This window comes from Bombina bombina, chromosome 10, assembly GCF_027579735.1.
Source record: "Bombina bombina isolate aBomBom1 chromosome 10, aBomBom1.pri, whole genome shotgun sequence".
Classification (NCBI taxonomy): Eukaryota; Metazoa; Chordata; class Amphibia; order Anura; family Bombinatoridae; genus Bombina; species Bombina bombina.
Window position 1 is genome coordinate 19,828,427 of NC_069508.1, and position 20,498 is coordinate 19,848,924.

At 36.3% G+C, this 20,498-nt stretch overlaps 1 protein-coding gene across 1 annotated transcript in view; it reads left to right on the forward strand.

The window, feature by feature from the left end:
- The first annotated feature begins 290 nt into the window (after positions 1 to 290).
- The window catches only part of LOC128640672 (dentin sialophosphoprotein-like), a 70,047-nt gene continuing 49,839 nt past the window's right edge, over positions 291 to 20,498 (forward strand). Inside the window, exon 1 of the mRNA XM_053693104.1 lies at positions 291 to 381. Coding sequence (XP_053549079.1) covers positions 291 to 381 — 91 coding nt within the window. The remainder of the gene's footprint in view (positions 382 to 20,498) is intronic.

Sequence of the window (20,498 nt, forward strand, 5' to 3'; positions counted from 1 at the left end):
GGCTTCTGAGCTGGACAGTATCATCGGATGTGGCCGGGTTGCCCGGGTTGCCCGTACCCATAGCACTCACAGGGATTGCTGACCCCGGCCAGGGAAACAGGGGCTGGCCGGGCATGGGGCTGCCGAGGAGCCACTGGGAGATGAGCCGGGCTTGAAGCGGAGTGGGTTGTTGCCTGGGGTTCTGGTGTGGTCTGGTGCCTGGCATTAGTCTATTGATCAGCCAGGGTGGCTGCTTGGTCAGCTGTGGTAGGCCGGTGGTCATTGATCCATTCACTGACTGCTGCTGGAACATGGTGGTAGAAATGTTCCAGGTGGAAGATCTGTGCAATATCGGCCCCAGTGGTAGCTTTGCAGCTGGTGAGCCAAAAGTCCATGGAGCAGGTGACCCGGTCGTCCTCCATTAGCTCAGCTACGATTACCACCTTGGTATTGTGGCTCTATCCTCTATCCTCCAGCAACCCCGTAATTCTTCCTTCCAAAACACGGAATACTGCTTAATCCTAATTCGTTTTTAGGTGGTGGTTTGGACATTCTAGGTAGATGGAAGCATCCCACCACTGCCACCAATGTGATAGATTACCGGCTACGCCGACTGGGTAGCTCCACCAAGGATTCTCACAGTATCTGGAACCAGCTGCTATGTAGAGGAGAAAGTGATTTTAGCAGAAGCCCACCCAAATAACTAGACAAACTAGCATTCAGGTGAAAACACAAAGTACACTTTATTAGGAAACACACACAACATTTATACACAAACTGATCTTGTTAAGAATCTTATCAGTCCCTCAAATCTCCCGCCATTCCCGCCCCTCCAGACAGGCTGGCACCACCATAGTTTCCATTGTTCCCCAGTGTCCAGTGGTATGGGATGGTGCATTCCGGGTGATCCTGGGGAAGCAGTGGGACTTCCAGGGTGTCGTTTGAAAGCCCTTTGTCCCCAGCTGATACAGTCCAAAAAACACCCTGATCCATGGCTGGGGGCCGGAGCTATGGATGTCCAACCGTACACCAGGAAGGAAACTGGAGACTAGGTAATGAGGTGGAGTCCAAAACCCCCAGTTCCCATGGGCACTCTTCCCTGGCAATCACCCCACCTTTGGTCCTCTCCAAGAGGTATTAATTCCTAGAAAAGCGGAGCTCTGGGACAAAAAGGACCACTGTAGCGACCTGGGTTAAAGAGGACCGAAAATCTGAGTTGATGCTGCCTGCCGGCGGTTCCATGGGAACAGCCAGCCAAAGGGTGGTCTTCTGAATAGAGCTTGGAAGCCCCAGTTCCAAATGGAGCTCACCTCTGGCAACTGGCCCGCCTCTTGCCCTCCCCAAGGGGTACCAATTCCCAAGAGAGCGGAGCTCTGGGACAAGGGGCCTGTGAAGCGGCCGGAGGTAAAGTTTCCCGGAGGGTGCTGGATGTGGTGGCTGGCCGGTAGTTCCAGGAGCCCGGCCGGCCAAAGAGGGATAGGTCAATCAGAGGCCAGCTCTTTCAAAATCAGGCTCACATACATTTCTCACAAAAGGGAATAGTTTGGAGATCGAAGTTGCTCTGAGGAGCCCAAAACAGCCAAGAAATGAGAGGGGGTGAGGTAGTAGGGGGTAGGGGATTAACTCTTGCAGCCCGGTATCCATGACATATGTATGTATGTATGTGTTTGTGTGTGTATGCTCATGTGTCTATGTATGTATGTATGTGTTTGTGTGTGTGCATGCTCATGTCTCTATGTATGTATGTATGTATGTATGTATGTATGTATGCTCATGTGTCTATATATGTATGTGTGTGTGTGTATGTTTTTGTGTGTGTGCACACATGCATTTGTGAATAAGGTATTTTGTAATGTCTGCATGGGTTTAGCATGCATTTGGTATACAGAGAAATACATATGTTAAATCTATTTACAAACAAACTCAGTACACTTTATCTTGTAAACAGAACATGCAAATGAATTTGGCAAGTGTCACATGCTCTGTGCTACACAGATGTGCTAAGCTTTCATGGAATATTGCCTGATTGTTCATTTAATTCCTAAATTCCCAAGGCCACTCTACAAATCAATTTCTATCCATTCTGCTCTTGTAGCTAGTACCAGAGTGTCCCAAAGGAAGAAAAAGTCTTCCCATTTCTAGACTGTTATCATAACCATGATGTAACCATGTTCCTAGGGGGCTTTTAATTATTTCTTTAGGCACCTGTTAATATCTGCTCATTAAACTGCTTGCCATAGCTCTCAGACCAATTTGCAACTTCAGAGTGTTCATGCACAGGCAAGGAACAGATGTTCACTATTTGAAGCACACTAGCTCCAGCTGAGCGCTATCTAACAAGGTACACTATAGTGTAAGCAAATGACAAGAAGCCAGAATGTAATATACAGTGTTTTGTTCTTGCACAGATGGTGACAATCTGGGGTGTTACATCTAAATGAGAAGTAAATCTTCCTTAAAGGAACTTTGGAATTAGACACATTGCTTTAGTTCATATTTTGCTAATATACAGTATAAGTGCATGTTTTCTTTCTTAGTACAGAACTATAACATTTTTGTTAATGGGTTGTTTTCTCCAAAATGTTATTCTTGACTTGTATTGATATGCAGTTATCTAACAGATAGTGAGCATTTAACTTGCATGTGTGTGAAAAAGTGTAAATACGTATGTATGCATGTGTGTGTGTTTATATATATAAAGTTCAAAGTAGACAAGCACTCCAGAAATCCAAATCACATGCCCAGGGTGCAATATTGTATTTTGTATGTCTGAGGAAGGGGCTAATCCCCCGAAAATGTTCCCATAATTGGAATAAAACTTTGAAAAGTCCTGGTGAGTGCACTCTTCATTACTTTCTATCGGCTAGATTTAGAGTTTTGTCGGTAAGGACCCACGTAGCTAACGCTGGCTTTTTTCTGGCTGCGCCTTTAAAATAACTCTGGTATTGAGAGTCCACAGAATGGCTGCGTTAGGCTCCAAAAAAGGAGCGTAGAGCATATTTAATGCCACTGCAACTCTCGATACCAGAGTTGCTTACGGACGCGGCCAGCCTCAAAAACGTGCTCGTGCACGATTCCCCCATAGGAAACAATGGGGCTGTTTGAAAAAAAACCTAACACCTGCAAAAAAGCTGCGTTCAGCTCCTAACGCAGCCCCATTGTTTGCTATGGGGAAACACTTCCTACGTCTGCACCTAACACTCTAACATGTACCCCGAGTCTAAACACCCCTAACCTTACACTTATTAACCCCTATTCTGCCGCCCCCGCTATTGCTGACCCCTTTATATTATTTTTAACCCCTAATCTGCCGCTCCGTAAACCGCTGCTACTTACATTATCCCTATGTACCCCTAATCTGCTGCCCCTAACACCGCCGACCCCTATATTATATTTATTAACCCCTAATCTGCCCCCCACAACGTCGCCTCCACCTGCCTACACTTATTAACCCCTAATTTTCCGAGCGGACCTGATCGCTACTATAATAAAGTTATTAACCCCTAATCCGCATCACTAACCCTATAATAAATAGTATTAACCCCTAATCTGCCCTCCCTAACATCGCCGACACCTAACTTCAATTATTAACCCCTAATCTGCCGACTGGAGCTCACCGCTATTCTAATAAATGGATTAACCCCTAAAGCTAAGTCTAACCCTAACACTAACACCCCCCTAAGTTAAATATAATTTTAATCTAACGAAATTAATTAACTCTTATTAAATAAATTATTCCTATTTAAAGATAAATACTTACCTGTAAAATAAATCCTAATATAGCTGCAATATAAATTATAATTATATTATAGCTATTTTAGGATTAATATTTATTTTACAGGTAACTTTGTAATTATTTTAACCAGGTACAATAGCTATTAAATAGTTAAGAACTATTTAATAGCTAAAATAGTTAAAATAATTACAAATTTACCTGTAAAATAAATCCTAACCTAAGTTACAATTAAACCTAACACTACACTATCAATAAATTAATTAAATAAAATACCTATAATTATCTACAATTAAACCTAACACTACACTATCAATAAATAAATTAAATACAATATCTACAAATAAATACAATGAAATAAACTAACTAAAGTACAAAAAATAAAAAGAACTAAGTTACAAAAAATAAAAAAATATTTACAAACATTAGAAATATATTACAACAATTTTAAACTAATTACACCTACTCTAAGCCCCCTAATAAAATAACAAAGCCCCCCAAAATAAAAAAATGCCCTACCCTATTCTAAATTACTAAAGTTCAAAGCTCTTTTACCTTACCAGCCCTGAACAGGGCCCTTTGCGGGGCATGCCCCAAGAAGTTCAGCTCTTTTGCCTGTAAAAAAAAACATACAATACCCCCCCAACATTACAACCCACCACCCACATACCCCTAATCTAACCCAAACCCCCCTTAAATAAACCTAACACTAAGCCCCTGAAGATCTCCCTACCTTGAGTCGTCTTCACCCAGCCGAGCCAAATTTTTCATCCAAGTGGAGCAAGAAGAGGTCCTCCATCCGGTAGAAGTCTTCATCCAAGCGGGGCAGAAGAGGTCTTCCATCCAATTGAAGTCTTCAACCAAGAGGCATCTTCTATCGTCATCCATCCGGAGTGGAGCGGCAGCATCCTGAAGACCTCCGACGCAGAACATCCATCCTGGCCAACGACTGAACGACGAATAACGGTTCCTTTAAATGACGTCATCCAAGATGGCGTCCCTCGAATTCCGATTGGCTGATAGGATTCTATCAGCCAATCGGAATTAAGGTAGGAAAAATCTGATTGGCTGATTGAATCAGCCAATCAGATTGAACTCGCATTCTATTGGCTGATCGGAACAGCCAATAGAATGCGAGCTCAATCTGATTGGCTGATTGGATCAGCCAATCGGATTGAACTTGATTCTGATTGGCTGATTCCATCAGCCAATCAGAATATTCCTACCTTAATTCCGATTGGATGATAGAATCCTATCAGCCAATCAGAATTCGAGGGACGCCATCTTGGATGACGTCATTTAAAGGAACCGTCATTCATCGTTCAGTTGTCGGCCAGGATGGATGTTCCACGTCAGAGGTCTTCAGGATGCTGCCGCTCCACTCCGGATGGATGACGATAGAAGATGCCTTTTGGATGAAGACTTCAATCGGATGGAAGACCTCTTCTGCCCCGCTTGGATGAAGACTTCTACCGGATGGAGGACCTCTTCTTGCTCCGCTTGGATGAAGAATTTGGCTCGGCTGGGTGAAGACGACTCAAGGTAGCGAGATCTTCAGGGGCTTAGTGTTAGGTTTATTTAAGGGGGGTTTGGGTTAGATTAGGGGTATGTGGGTGGTGGGTTGTAATGTTGGGGGGGGGTATTGTATGTTTTTTTTTACAGGCAAAAGAGCTGAACTTCTTGGGGCATGCCTCGCAAAGGGCCCTGTTCAGGGCTGGTAAGGTAAAAGAGCTTTGAACTTTAGTAATTTAGGGCTCCATGTACTAAGCCGTCAATTCATCCGTCATTTTAGTCGCGGCTAAACTCGCCGTTACTCGCCGCGGGCGAAATGGTGTCCGCTGTAGCTATGTACTAATAATCCCACAACAAATAGACACCTCTAGCCCGCAGCGAGCAGTGGCGGAATATTGATAAATTTGACGCCTCGCTCGCCGCGAATAAGCTGATGTACTTAACTTTCAGTTCAATTGTCTGGCCAATTGTTAACACGTGACATGTAAGGTGTCATGAACGTCATAGTAGAAGCGGGAATAGAATTTTGCTCCTATAAATGGACAAGTTTTCTAAACAACTTTATTATTGTTCCAAAATTTTTGGAGAGTAATTACAGAGCGCTCGTTTTTGAGATCTTTATTTACTATTTCGATATGGCTTCATCTGGATCTGAAACCGCTTCAAAATCCAAGAATCCTCACTTTTCTCATCAGCAAAACGTCGTTTTGATTGATATGATTATTGACTCTTATGATTATTTGTTTGGATGTCGTGTCAAACAGACAAATTTTTCTAGAAGGAAGCAGATCTGGCAAAGGATCAGCGACGCTGTTAGTGCCCAGGGTCCAGGAAAAAAGGATGTCGATCAGCTGAAGAAGCGTTACAACGACATTAAACGCTTCGCCAAAGCTAAATTGGCCAGAGAGAAAAATTCGGCACGTGCTACCGGAGGTGGACCAGCATATGTGGCAGACCTCAATGACTATGAGCAGAAGCTTGTTCAGCGTCTGGGACCGGAGATCATCACTGGCATAACGGATGATTGTGACAGTGATTTAAGAGGTAAATGTACAACATAGTTGACGTAAATGTTCTTTTTAAAGTTATGATAGGTTATTGTCTCCAATATATATTTCTTTAAAATAACATTATCTGACTTCTTACGCTTCAGTATCCTATATGCCATCTAGGCCCCAAATACTGTAATCATTTATGTCGCATATATGTATAAGGGATTGTACAAGCCATTTAGGCCCCAAATACTGTAATAATTTATCTCGCATATATGTATAAGGGATTGTACAAGCCATTTAGGCCCGAAATACTGTAATAATTTATCTCGCATATATGTATAAGGGATTGTACAAGCCATTTAGGCCCCAAATACTGTAATCATTTATGTCTCATATATGTATAAGGGATTGTACAATAATAGTATTGTTATACTGCCTTTTTTTTAATGGTCTAACGGAACTAAAGATTTGTTGATTATTACTATAGTGATCCCTAAAGATAACACCCATGTGTTTATTTTCAAACCAGTATTGCATAGAAACCTTAAAGAGATAATGACAATAGAAATAATGTAATTTGAAACTATTAAAATAATATTGTATGTCCGACATTAATCATGAGACTAACCCCAGATCACATGCCTTCTTAAATTTCTGATCTATTGACTTCCATGTTGCGTTATTTCACTATAGAATATTATTGTTAGCATCTTTCAAAATTGTTCTCCGCTTTATAAACATACATTTTTCAGATATAGCTATGCACATAGTTGACGCAGTCACATGAACCATCTATGTGCATCAACCAATGATCATTTACTGTGCCTGTATAGATTTGCTTTTCCTCAAAGTATAAAAATCCAATGAATGCAAAAACATAATACATTTAAATATTTTTAAAAATGCATTTTCTTATGCAATTTGTAAAGGTAATTTTTTTTTTTCATGTCCCTTTAAAGGGCCACTAAACCCAAAATCTTTTATTAATGATTCGGATAGAGAATTGAAATTTAAACAACATATTACTTCAATTTTCTAGATATTCTTAGTTGAAGAAAAATAAATACACATGTTGAGCCAATCACACGAGGCTTCTTTGTGCATCAATCAAATGCTTTTCAACAAAGAATATCTATAGAATAAAACAAATTAGATAATATAAGTAAATTATAAAGATGTTTATAACTGCATTCTCTTTCCAAATCATAAAAAAAGGTGGTTGGCATGTCCCTTTAATGATTGAGCCTGCATTCACTGCTGTAATTATTATTATTAACAGTTTTAACTTTCAGTTTCAAATATAAATAAAAATAAACCTAATTTTTTTTTTAATTTTTTTTTTTTTAAGCAATGCCAACAACAGCAGAGCCTGTGAGGAGTAACGAGGTGCCCACTTGTTCTACTTCTTCTTCTGCGGTTTCGAGACCACCCGGTGCAGCTGTTTCAAGACCTTCGGACAGTTTTACACATGGACAATTTATACGCTCATCATCTAATGTTACACACACAACTTCCTCGGCGGACACACTTCCGGATCTAAGGACCAGCACTCCACAAACTGGTGTTGGTAGAGCAACTGGTAAGTACTTTACAAATGAATAATTTCAATGTTGTGTGTTTTATCTCTTTTATCTCTCAATTTTTTTTTTGTAATTTTTTTTTTAAATGTCAAATGTCATTATTGACATATTCTATTTCGAGATCTTGTACATATTTTTTTAAATGAGGATTCTTGTAGAGCATGCATGCTATTTTAATCAACTTTCAATTTTTTTTAAAATTTATCATTATTTTCTTTTTGAGAATTGATCATAGTATTACATAAGAAAGCTGATAGAAATTCCATGCAATATATCTTATTCTCAAAAAGATTATTTTTGCTTCAGTGTCCAGTTAATTGCAAAATACATTTCCATTAATAATTTCGAATATATCGTTACATTGACAAAAAAGCATTTTATTTATTTATTTTTATGTTATTTATTTTTTTATAGGTGATTTGGGACGTCTTTTCCAGAGATTGACTGGACATTCATCTCCATTATTTGATGGTATGTATCACATATGTATATATATATATAATATAACTTAAATTGGTGTATGACGGTTGTATCTGCTCTCTCCTTCTATTCTATTTCTGCAAGTGTTTTTATAACATTTTATTTTTATTTACTAACAATTTGTTATGTCTTGATCTAGAAGAAGAAAACTCATCAAGGGAGATCACTATCAATCTCATGCCGATAGTGGAAAATCCCATTCAAGATGAACCACCAGGAGGGCATGATGGAAGTGAGACTCCGGATATTCTTGAAGATTTGGGAGATGCGCAACCGGATGAAATTCACACACCAGAAAACATTGAGGAACCTGTTGAAACACAGGCACCACCAATTGAACTGCAAACAGGTGGTGTAAATATTGACAATACACCGGCAGAAGGACAATTTGGCGATGTTGCATTGAGGGAAATGTTGACACTGGCAAGGCAATACAGAGAGGACCACAGAGAAATGCTGAATATTATTAACACTAATATTGAACGCTGGGCTGCTCTGTCAGAAAAAAATGTGGAAATCGAAAGGCAAAGGAATGAGATAGAGATGCAGAAATTACAGCTGCAAAGAGAGATGTTCCAGTGGCAGAGGCAGATGGATGAAGAGAAAAACCATCAAATTAACAGAGCTTTGAGCATCAGCGAAAGGACATTACAATCTCTGTTGGCTATTGTCAGTGAAAGGGAGGCGACAACAGACCCAAAGAGGCAACGTCTGGAGTGAACATTTTTTATTATCTAGTCACTGTTAATTTTTTTACTCTGTATATTGTGTACAAAGTTATTGTTTGTGTATTTTTAAGGGACACTGTACTCAAATTTTTTCTTTTGTGATTCAGATAGAGCATGCAAATTTGATCATAGGAGTACATTTGAAAGTTGCTTAAAATTGCATGCTCTATCTGAATCACAAAAGATAAAATTTGGATACAGTGTCCCTTTAAGTTTAAAATGTTAGTCACTGTTAATTTTTTTACTCTGTATATTGTGTACAAAGTTATTGTTTGTGTATTTTTAAGGGACACTGTACTCAAATTTTTTCTTTTGTGATTCAGATAGAGCATGCAAATTTGATCATAGGAGTACATTTGAAAGTTGCTTAAAATTGCATGCTCGATCTGAATCACAAAAGATAAAATTTGGATACAGTGTCCCTTTAAGTTTAAAATGTTAGTCACTGTTAATTTTTTTACTCTGTATATTGTGTACAAAGTTATTGTTTGTGTATTTTTAAGGGACACTGTACTCAAATTTTTTCTTTTGTGATTCAGATAGAGCATGCAAATTTGATCATAGGAGTACATTTGAAAGTTGCTTAAAATTGCATGCTCTATCTGAATCACAAAAGATAAAATTTGGATACAGTGTCCCTTTAAGTTTAAAATGTTATTATTTAATAAAGACAAATTTTTTTATGGCCAAAAAAAAAGTTTATTTACATAAATTCAAACTCACTTTTGATTCTTCAACACAAAACTTTTTCTCAGTTATTAATCATGACAAAACAAAAAATGAAATCAAATTACATATTTACGGTATAAAAAAATCTACTTGCTCCATTAACATTGCCAAAGTTGCCCTAATTTTAGAAATTTTTTGTTTGACATGATCTTCTAGACAACTCTGAGTACTTTTGTCTGCAGTCTCAATAGTTGATGTTGAAGATAAATCTGTAGAAAAATAAATGAAAAGCAAAATTTAATTCAATTGTCATATACATATTCAATGTATGATAGGGTTTTTCATCACAAATATTACCTCCTGATGTGCTGTTATCTACGTTATCTACTATATTAGCTTCTACACTTATGTCCACTCCTTTAAAGCTTTCATCTGAGCCAACTCCTATTTGAAATATACAATATATGTATTAGTTAAAACTTGTATTTTCTTAGATTTAAGATTACTGAGTATGAAACATACCTTTATCTACCATCATTGTTGGTAAAACTTCTATCCTTGGTTGAGTATCATCTGAAGTTAATGCTTCAAATATTGTCACACTATCTGGATTTTGAAATTCTTCCATTTCCATACTAGTTTCCATTTCTTCCATGGTAATATCTATGAACGAAATTACAAAGATAGAAAACTATTAAATCAAAAACCTTGTATATATTATTTAAAACAATAATAATAATAATCATTACAAGTGACATAGAAACCAATTTCTAAGTTTCATGATTCAGATAGTGCATGCGATTTAAATAAACTTTATATTTTACTTCATTCTTTTTGTATCTTTATTTGAAAAGCAAGAATCTAAGTTTAGATGCCAGCCCATTTTTGGTGAACCAACTGTGTTGTACTTGATAATTGGACAGAACCAATCAAAGAGTGCTGTCCATGGTGCTCAACCAAAAATTGGCTGGCTCCTTAGCTTAGATGCCCTCTTTTTCAAATAAAAATAGAAAGTAAATGATGAAAAAAATGATAATAGAAGTAAATTAGCAACTTGATTAATATTGCATGCTAAAACTTTTTAAGCCAAAACCTAAAATATATGATTTAAAATTTAAATAATAAGTCATTACCTGTCTGTGTCTCTTTATGACAAATTGCATATGGATTTGGAGATAATTCAATATCCAATAGTGTTATTGGCAAAGGTGGAGAAAGAGCTTCACTTCTGGGTGTTTGCACCAACATTGACCTTAAGTAGCGTGGTGGGTGTGCACACTTCATTCTCCTACTTCTCATATCTATAAACATATATATAAGAAAAAAATTTAATAAAAAAAATTGAAATAATTATGCTGCATGCTTACTTTTCTAACATGTTTCAATGTTATATAGTAATATATTTATATTTTATTCTACTAACTCAGTTCTGCATGTTTCAATGTTATATACTAATATAGTTATATTTTACTCTACTAACTCATTTTTGTATGCTAAGTTTTCTAACCTTTTAAGTGTATATAGTTATATAGTTAAATTTTAATCTACTAACTCAGTTCTGCATGCTAACTTTTGTAACTTTTTGCAATTGTATATACTAATATAGTCAAAGTAACAGTCAGGAAATATTATTTTCCTGGATTCGTCAATGATGACGCAGTTCAAAAATAAACCCTTTTTTTATATTATTAAAAATTATTTCATATATAATTTTGAAACTTACATGTCCTTATCAATCTTCGAATCGATTTATAGTACTTCGGTTCTCTTCTCTTCAAATCACTATATTTTCTAAGACACTGTCGTCTTGTTCTTTTAATTTTTGAAATACGATGCATTCTTCTCAGCATCTCGTATATAATTTTGTCTCGGCATTCCTGTCTCACTCCCCTCACACCACCAATCCGTTTAGGGAAATATTTATCCATGGCATAAACTAATATCACCAATTCTCCAGCACCAAAAGGTTCAGGACGCGACATGTTTGACGATGACGTGATTAATCGTTATGTCAATCATTAGCGCATTGATCCAGATATGTATCCCCGAAAAATAGAGAAAAATATAATGTATATGTAGATTAATGTATTTTATGAAGGTTTGTAAATATCGATGTTTATAGTTATTACAAATGATATTTGTTTCATATACATTTTCTTTGTTTCAGATGTGTTGATATGTATTAAAATTTACTTTGTTTTACAATTGTTATTTTGTTTCTAAACATTTTCTTTGTTTCAGATGTGTATGTATTAACATTTATACTTTGGTTTACAATAGTTATTGTTTCTAAACATTTTTTTATTTGTTTCAGATGTGTTTTTATGTATTAAAATTTAATTTGGTTTACAATTTTTATTTTGTTTCTAAACATTTAATTTTTTTAAGATGTGTTTATATGTATTAAAATGTTGTTTGGTTTACAATTGTTATTTTGTTTATAAACATTTTCTTTGTTTCATATGTGTTTATATGTATTAGAATTTATTTTGGTTTACAATTGTTATTTGGTTTCTAAACATTTCCTTTTTTTTCAGATGTGTTTATATGTATAACAAGTTACTTTGGTTTACAATTGTTAATATATAATGTTTAAAGATTATAATTTTGTAATAAAATAATTTATTTTGCCATTATTTTCTATATGCCACTATTCTTTTAACAAATCTTGAATGCAAAAATATATTATAAAGGTTAAGAAAATAAGTGCTAAGAGTAAGCCCTTAAGGTATTTATTTGAATATGGGAAAACCTAGTAGCTGTTAAAAATAGAGGTTAGAATAAAACAAATAAAATTAGCAAGTCTTTTTTAACTCAAAAATCCAATCTGATAACATAAAGCACTGTTGAATATACTGTCGCTTGTTACAGCTACAATTCAATGACACAATACAATGAATTAGCATCAGCTATGGAGGGATTACATTACAATAATCACATATGTAAAAGAGTGAGAGCAGCTGTAGACACTAGTGTGATGTCACAAAGACAATGTATTACCTATAATATATTGTCTGTAATAACTTTGATCATAAACTTTATTTATTTGAAACCTTTGATAATTGAAGATCAACAACTGTTATGTATTTAACTGTTTATCATGAGTGATTTTTAATAACCTTAACTCTTAAAAAAAAATGGAGACAAGTTAATAAAGAAAGTTTTTTATTGATCAACTGAAACTTTAATCCTCAAACACAAAATATTGTTCTGAAACCATGTCCCTTGTTGCATTTCCACGCCTATTAGCTTGTTCGACACATATTTCTTCTGGTAAATCATCAGTATCTATTGGATCTTCATCTTCTAATGGACAGCCTCTTTTAATTGCAATATTGTGCAGTATGCAGCAAACCAATATAATTTTGGCAACTTTCTCTGGTGCATACTGCATAGCACCACCAGAACGATCAAGACATCGAAACCGCATTTTCAAAAGACCGAAAGTCCTCTCAATAACCCCCCTGGTAGATCGGTGAGCTTCATTGAAACGTACTTGACTTCTGGTCTGTGGGTTGTTATAGGGAGTCAACAGCCATTCTGTACATGAGTACCCTCCATCTCCTAATAGAAGATATAATAAATATAAATATTAATATAAGAATAATTATAAAGATTCAGAACTATACAATACAATTAAACTATACAGATTACAGTCGACAAATTGGGCGCAATTTTGGTACATTGAAATGAGAGACATATTAGACGCCAGTTATGCTTACCTAGAAGCCATCCGTCAGGCATATTTCCCTCCTCGAACTTCCGGTATAACCCAGTCTGCCTTAAAATGTAAGAATCATGACAGGATCCAGGAAAGTTAGAACGGACACTGATAATCCTCATGTGGGGGTCACAGACCATCTGGACATTCAAGGAATGGAAATGCTTTCGATTCCTATAGATCTCCTCACGAGCTTGAAGTGGTCTTACAGCAACATGGGTACAGTCTATGGCACCTAGGACATTGGGCATCCCAGCCATCCTATAGAAATTTGACTTGATAGATTGCCATTCTTCAGGGGTAGATGGCAAACAAACATATCGATGAAAAATAACCATCATAGCCCCTATTACTTTGGATAAGTGGCGTGAAAAAGCAGATTGACTCATTCCAATAATGACGCTAGAAACTGCCTGAAAGGAGCCTGTTGCAAAAAAATGCAATGCCGCTAATAGTTTGAGAAGTCCCGGAATAGCTTGTGAACGAGCAGTCATCGGCTCCAAATGATCTTCAATCTCTCGATACAGGTGTAATATCGATTCACGATCAAGCCGGAATCTTTGTATGATCTCTCGGTCAGAAAGGCCGTGCAAACCAACCCGTGGAAGGAATACACGGGGGACTCGAACTCTCCTTCTTCTAACCAATCGATTAGCTACATTTCCAGTATTCTGTCTTCTAGCCCGGATTCGCATCAAACGGAGAATAAACAAAAACAGAATTCTCTCCATAGCTGCTGAAATGAACAATGTAAGTACAATGCTGATATTACTGCCTTTTATATATGTCTAGACTGGCGTCAGAGTGACTTTCCTATTGTTTTGTACCTTGCCCGCCACCTAAAAGGTGGCGAGGCAAAAATAACGAGGTGGGAGCGGAAATTGACGCGAGCGGACAAATAGATTTTTTAGTACATTCGTTTTTGGCGAGTTGGTGGTCAAATGTGTCTAATTACAGTAAAAAATGGAGAGGTAGCGAGGTATGGCGGATAAGTACGCTCGCAATTTTAAAGATGCGAGTTTTTACATAATTGACGGCTTTGTACATATCAGTTTGCGAGTTTGGGCGCGAGATTTGTTGCGGGTAGCTCGCTGACTGCTTAGTACATGGAGCCCTTAGAATAGGGTAGGGCATTTTTTTTATTTTGGGGGGCTTTGTTATTTTATTAGGGGGCTTAGAGTAGGTGTAATTAGTTTAAAATTGTTGTAATATATTTCTTATGTTTGTAAATATTTTTTTATTTTTTGTAACTTAGTTCTTTTTTATTTTTTGTACTTTAGTTAGTTTATTTCATTGTATTTATTTGTAGGAATTGTATTTAATTTATTTATTGACAGTGTAGTGTTAGGTTTAATTGTAGATAATTATAGGTATTTTATTTAATTAATTTATTGATAGTGTAATGTTAGGTTTAATTGTAACTTAGGTTAGGATTTATTTTACAGGTATATTTGTAATTATTTTAACTAGGTAGCTATTAAATAGTTCTTAACTATTTAATAGCTATTGTACCTGGTTAAAATAAATACAAATTTACCTGTAAAATAAATATAAATCCTAAAATAGCTATAATATAATTATAATTTACAGGTAAGTATTTAGCTTTAAATAGGAATAATTTATTCAATAAGAGTTAATTAATTTCGTTAGATTTAAATTATATTTAACTTAGGGGGGTGTTAGTGTTAGGGTTAGACTTAGCTTTAGGGGTTAATACATTTATTAGAATAGCGGTGAGCTCCGGTCGACAGATTAGGGGTTAATGTTTGAAGTTAGGTGTTGGCGATGTTAGGGAGGGCAGATTAGGGGTTAATACTATTTATTATAGGGTTAGTGAGGCGGATTAGGGGTTAATAACTTTATTATAATAGCGGTGCGGTCCGGTCGGCAGATTAGGGGTTAATAAGTGTAGGCAGGTGGAGGCGACGTTGAGGGGGGCAGATTAGGGGTTAATAAATATAATATAGGGGTCGGCGGTGTTAGGGGCAGCAGATTAGGGGTACATAAGTATAACGTAGGTGGCGGTCGGCAGATTAGGGGTTAAAAAAATTTAATCGAGTGGTGGCGATGTGGGGGGACCTTGGTTTAGGGGTACATAGGTAGTTTATGGGTGTTAGTGTACTTTAGAGTACAGTAGTTAAGAGCTTTATGAACCGGCGTTAGCCCAGAAAGCTCTTAACTACTGACTTTTTTCTGCGGCTGGAGTTTTGTCGTTAGAATTCTAACGCTCACTTCAGACACGACTCTAAATACCGGAGTTAGAAAAATCCCATTGAAAAGATAGTATACGCAATTGACGTAAGGGGATCTGCGGTATGGAAAAGTCGCGGCTGAAAAGTGAGCGTTAGACCCTTTTTTGAATGACTCCAAATACCGGAGGTAGCCTAAAACCAGTGTTAGGAGCCTCTAACGCTGTTTTCACGGCTACCGCCAAACTCCAAATCTAGGCATATATATATATCTATCTATATATATACTGTATATTATATATGCATGTGTGTGTGTGTGTATGTATATTTATATATATATATATATATATATATATATATATATATATATGTATGTGTGTATGTATATTTGAAATTATGCATGTGCATGCGTATGTATTTTCTACATGTGTGTATATGTATGTATGCATGTGTGTATATGGATTTGTATATGTGTGAATAAGAATATATGGCTTTGTATATGTGTGTGCATATGTGTATATGAATGTGTATGTGTGCATGTATGCCTGTTTGTATATATATAGAAGTGTATGTGTAAGTTTGTGTGTGTATGTGTGTATATGAATTTATATATGTGTGTATGTGTGTATATGAATGTGTATGTGTGTCTTTATGGCCGTTTGTATGTATTTGGCCGTGTATGTGTGTGTGGGTATGAAAAGACATATGCATGAGTGTGTGTTCATTGTGTGTATTCATGAATGTGTATGTGTGTTTGTACAGATGTGTATGTCTGTGCATGAGTGTGTATGTGTATGTCCTATTAGCACGCTCCGGGGCTCTGTAAAGAAGGGTCGGGATTAGCGTGGTTCTCCAGTGCCGTAGAGGTAACTATGCAACACTACACGTGAACTTTTTCACGTGTAGAAAAAGGAACATTTACATTTGTTTAACGAAAAGAAATGTAAATGTTCAACGAATATTTAGTATTCGTTTAATTTAAAACGAAATGAATAACAATAGCACAGCAACCGAATATTATTAAAACTACATTTTCTCAATATTAAAGATTTGGCCATGTTTCGCCCTTGCACATCTCTAAAATTATTTGTTTCCGTGTTTTTTCTTTATTTTATGTTCTCTTTATAACATTGCTGTGTATTTGTATAACATTGCTGTGTATTTTTATAGCATTGCTGTGTATTTTTATAGCATTTCTGTGCATGTTTATAGCATTGCTGTGTATTTGTATAGCATTGCTGTGTATCTTTATAACATTGCTGTGTATTTGTATAAAATTGCTGTATATTTTTATTACATTGCTGTGTATCTTTATAACATTGCTGTGTATTTTTATAGCATTGCTGTGTATTTTTATAACATTGCTGTGTATTTTTATAACATTGCTGTGTATCTTTATAACATTGCTGTGTATTTTTATAACATTGCTGTGTATTTTTATAGCATTGCTGTGTATTTTTATAGCATTGCTGTTTATCTTTATAACATTGCTGTGTATTTTTATAGCATTGCTCTGTATTTTTATAGCATTGTTGTGCATTTGTATAGCATTGCTGTGTATTTGTATAGCATTGTTGTGCATCTTTATAACATTGCTATAACATTGCTGTGTATTTGTATAACATTGCTGTGTATTTTTATAGCATTGCTGTGTATCTTTATAACATTGCTGTGTATCTTTATAACATTGCTGTGTATTTGTATAACATTGCTGTGTATTTTTAAAGCATTGCTGTGTATCTTTATAACATTGCTGTTTATTTTTATAGCATTGCTGTGTATCTTTATAACATTGCTGTGTGTTTGTATAACATTGATGTGTATGTTTATAGCATTGCTGTGTATCTTTATAGCATTGCTGTGTATCTTTATAACATTGCTGTGTATTTGTATAACATTGCTGTGTATTTTTATAGCATTGCTGTGTATCTTTATAACATTGCTGTGTATTTTTATAGCATTGCTGTGTATTTTTATAACATTGCTGTGTATCTTTATAACATTGCTGTGTATTTTGATAGCATTGCTGTGTATTTTTATAGCATTGTTGTGTAATTTTCTAGCATTGCTGTGCATTTTTCTAGCATTGCTGTGTATTTGTATACATTGCTGTGTATCTTTATAACAGTGCTGTGTAGTTTTATAACATTGCTGTGTAGTTTTATAACATTGCTGTGTATTTTCTTTAGCATTGCTGTGTATTTTTATAACATTGTTGTATATTTTTATAACATTGCTGTGTATTTTTATAACATTGCTCTGTATTTTTATAGCATTGCTGTGCATTTTTATAGCATTGCTGTGCATTAAGGAAGGTTGCAAATTAGAAGCAGATTGTGTCAAATCCAGTGCAGTATATGAACAATAGGACACAACTTTGGTAACAATAGCTGCTGTCAGGAGAGTTTGATGGGAGAAGACAAATTAATTATTCAAAGCAAAAGGTTAATACAGCTGTAACTGTGTGTGTCAACCTCTAGTCTCATTCAATGATGTTAAGATGACCTGGGAGTACAAGATTAATTAATGAAAAGAGGTTTATGTATACATTAGATAGTTTAATGTGAAAGACATAAATGACGTCTAAAGAATTAGTACTTTTTTTTAAACATGTTATTATATATCAGGGACATTAGAACAAAAGATTTCAGAACTGTTAGTGTATGTTATTTTTTGGATGAGAAGGAATTCCCCATGTAGGCCCCATTTATCAAGCCCTGGGCAATCCAGGTTCCCAGTCAGGGAACCTATCCAACTAGATTCTAGACAAGCAGGCAGCATCCACTGCTGACATTTTTCATTACACAAACAAAAGTTTGTTCAACTCTACCCCTTGCTCTCGCACAACCAATCGCAAAGAGCAATATGCATGTAAATACAGATGAGGGTGTCTATTTCATTCAAATTGCAGTTAATTTTAGCCTATCAATAACTCTATGGGCTAGATTATGAGTGGAGTGCAAAATAGGGCTCCCGCTCGTGCGCTAACTCTGCTAGAAGTAAGTTTCTTGACGGTTAGCACACATATTACAAGTTGAAAGTAAAAAGTATTCGCTAAAGCGATGCACACAAAAAGTCAAATTCAGAATATTGTGACCGCATTAACGTATTCCCACTAGACTTCAATGGAACGCAAAAAGTGAAAAAAACTAACACTCTTACTCACATGCAAATCTGATTGTGTTAAAGTACTCTAACCAAATTCGAAATATTAATATTTTACATTCAAATGTTCTTCACATAGCAGAATATTTTCTATTTATTCATAAATATATATTTCTAAATATATCTGAAATTTTTTGGTAAAATATATATTTATACCGATATGCGCTAGAATTACTGAGTGAAGCATAAATATTGCGCTTGTGTAATTGCAATTTTGCACTCCACTTTAATCTAATCTAGGCTTTAGCGTTTTATTAACTGGAATGCCATAGATAAGGAAACCTAAAACCTCACAAGCTTAATATAAAGTTTTTGTGAGTTAATAAATAATGAGTTGGAATTTGTTAGAATTTAAGAGGCAATTGATAAAGTACAGTACATGACGTAACACCCCTCACATGAAGGGGCTGATTTTCAAAAGCTCGCCTCTCAGGTGAGATAATATAAGTTTGTCACTCAGGTGAGATGATCTAAAGCTTGTCACTCAGGTGAGATGATCTAAAGCTCTCCGCTCAGGTGAGATGATCTACAGCTTGCCGCTCAGGTGAGATTATCTACAGCTCGTCACTCAGGGGAGATGATCTAAAGATGGTCACTCAGGTGAGATGATCTAAAGCTCTCCGCTCAGGTGAGATGATCTACAGCTTGCCGCTCAGTTGAGATGATCTACAGCTCGTCACTCAGGGGAGATGATCTAAAGATGGTCACTCAGATGAGATGATCTAAAGCTTGTCACTCAGGTGAGATGATCTACAGCTCGCAGCTCAGGTGAGATGATCTACAGCTCGTCACTCAGGTGAGATGATCTAAAGCTGGTCACTCAGGTGAGATGATCTAAAGCTCCCTGCTCAGGTGAGATGATCTAAAGCTCTCTGCTCATGTGAGATGATCTACAGCTCATCACTCAGGTGAGATGATCTAAAACTCTCTGCTCAGGTGAGATGATCTAAAGCTTGTCACACAGATGAGATGATCTAAAGCTCGTCGTTCAGGTGAGATGAACTAAAGCTCTCTGCTCAGGTGAGATGATCTAAAGCTTTCTGCTCAGGTGAGATGATCTAAAGCTCTCTGCTCAGGTGAGATGATCTAAAGCTGATCACGCAGATGAGATGATCTAAAGTTTGTCACTCAGGTGAGATGGTTAACAACTCGTCACTCAGGTGAGATGATCTAAAGCTCGTCACTCAGTTGAGATGATTTAAAGCTCGTCGTTCAGGAGAGATGAACTAAAGCTCTCTGCTCAGGTGAGATGATCTACAGCTTTCTGCTCAGGTGAGATGATCTAAAACTCTTTGCTCAGGTGAGATGATCTAAAGCTGATCACGCAGATGAGATGATCTAAAGCTCGTCACTCAGGTGAGATGGTCTACAACTCGTCACTCAGGTGAGATGATCTAAAGCTCGTCACTCAGTTGAGATGATTTAAAGCTTGTCGTTCAGGTGAGATGAATTAAAGCTCTCTGCTCAGATGAGATGTTTTAAAGTTCTCTGCTCAGATGAGATGATCTAAAGCTTGTCATGCAGATAAGATGATCTATAGCTCATCACGCAGATAAGATGATCTACAGCTCATCACTCAAGTGAGATGATCTAAAACTCAAAAATATAAAAAGAGAGAGCGACGCACTCAACTGAGACAGAACAAAAGCTAGAAAAACTTCTGTGCTTGTTCACAAGGCCAGTGCCACTCAGGGTGCAGTCTCTTTTAGCACACTATGCCTTTTCACAGAGAAAAAAATATCCTGTA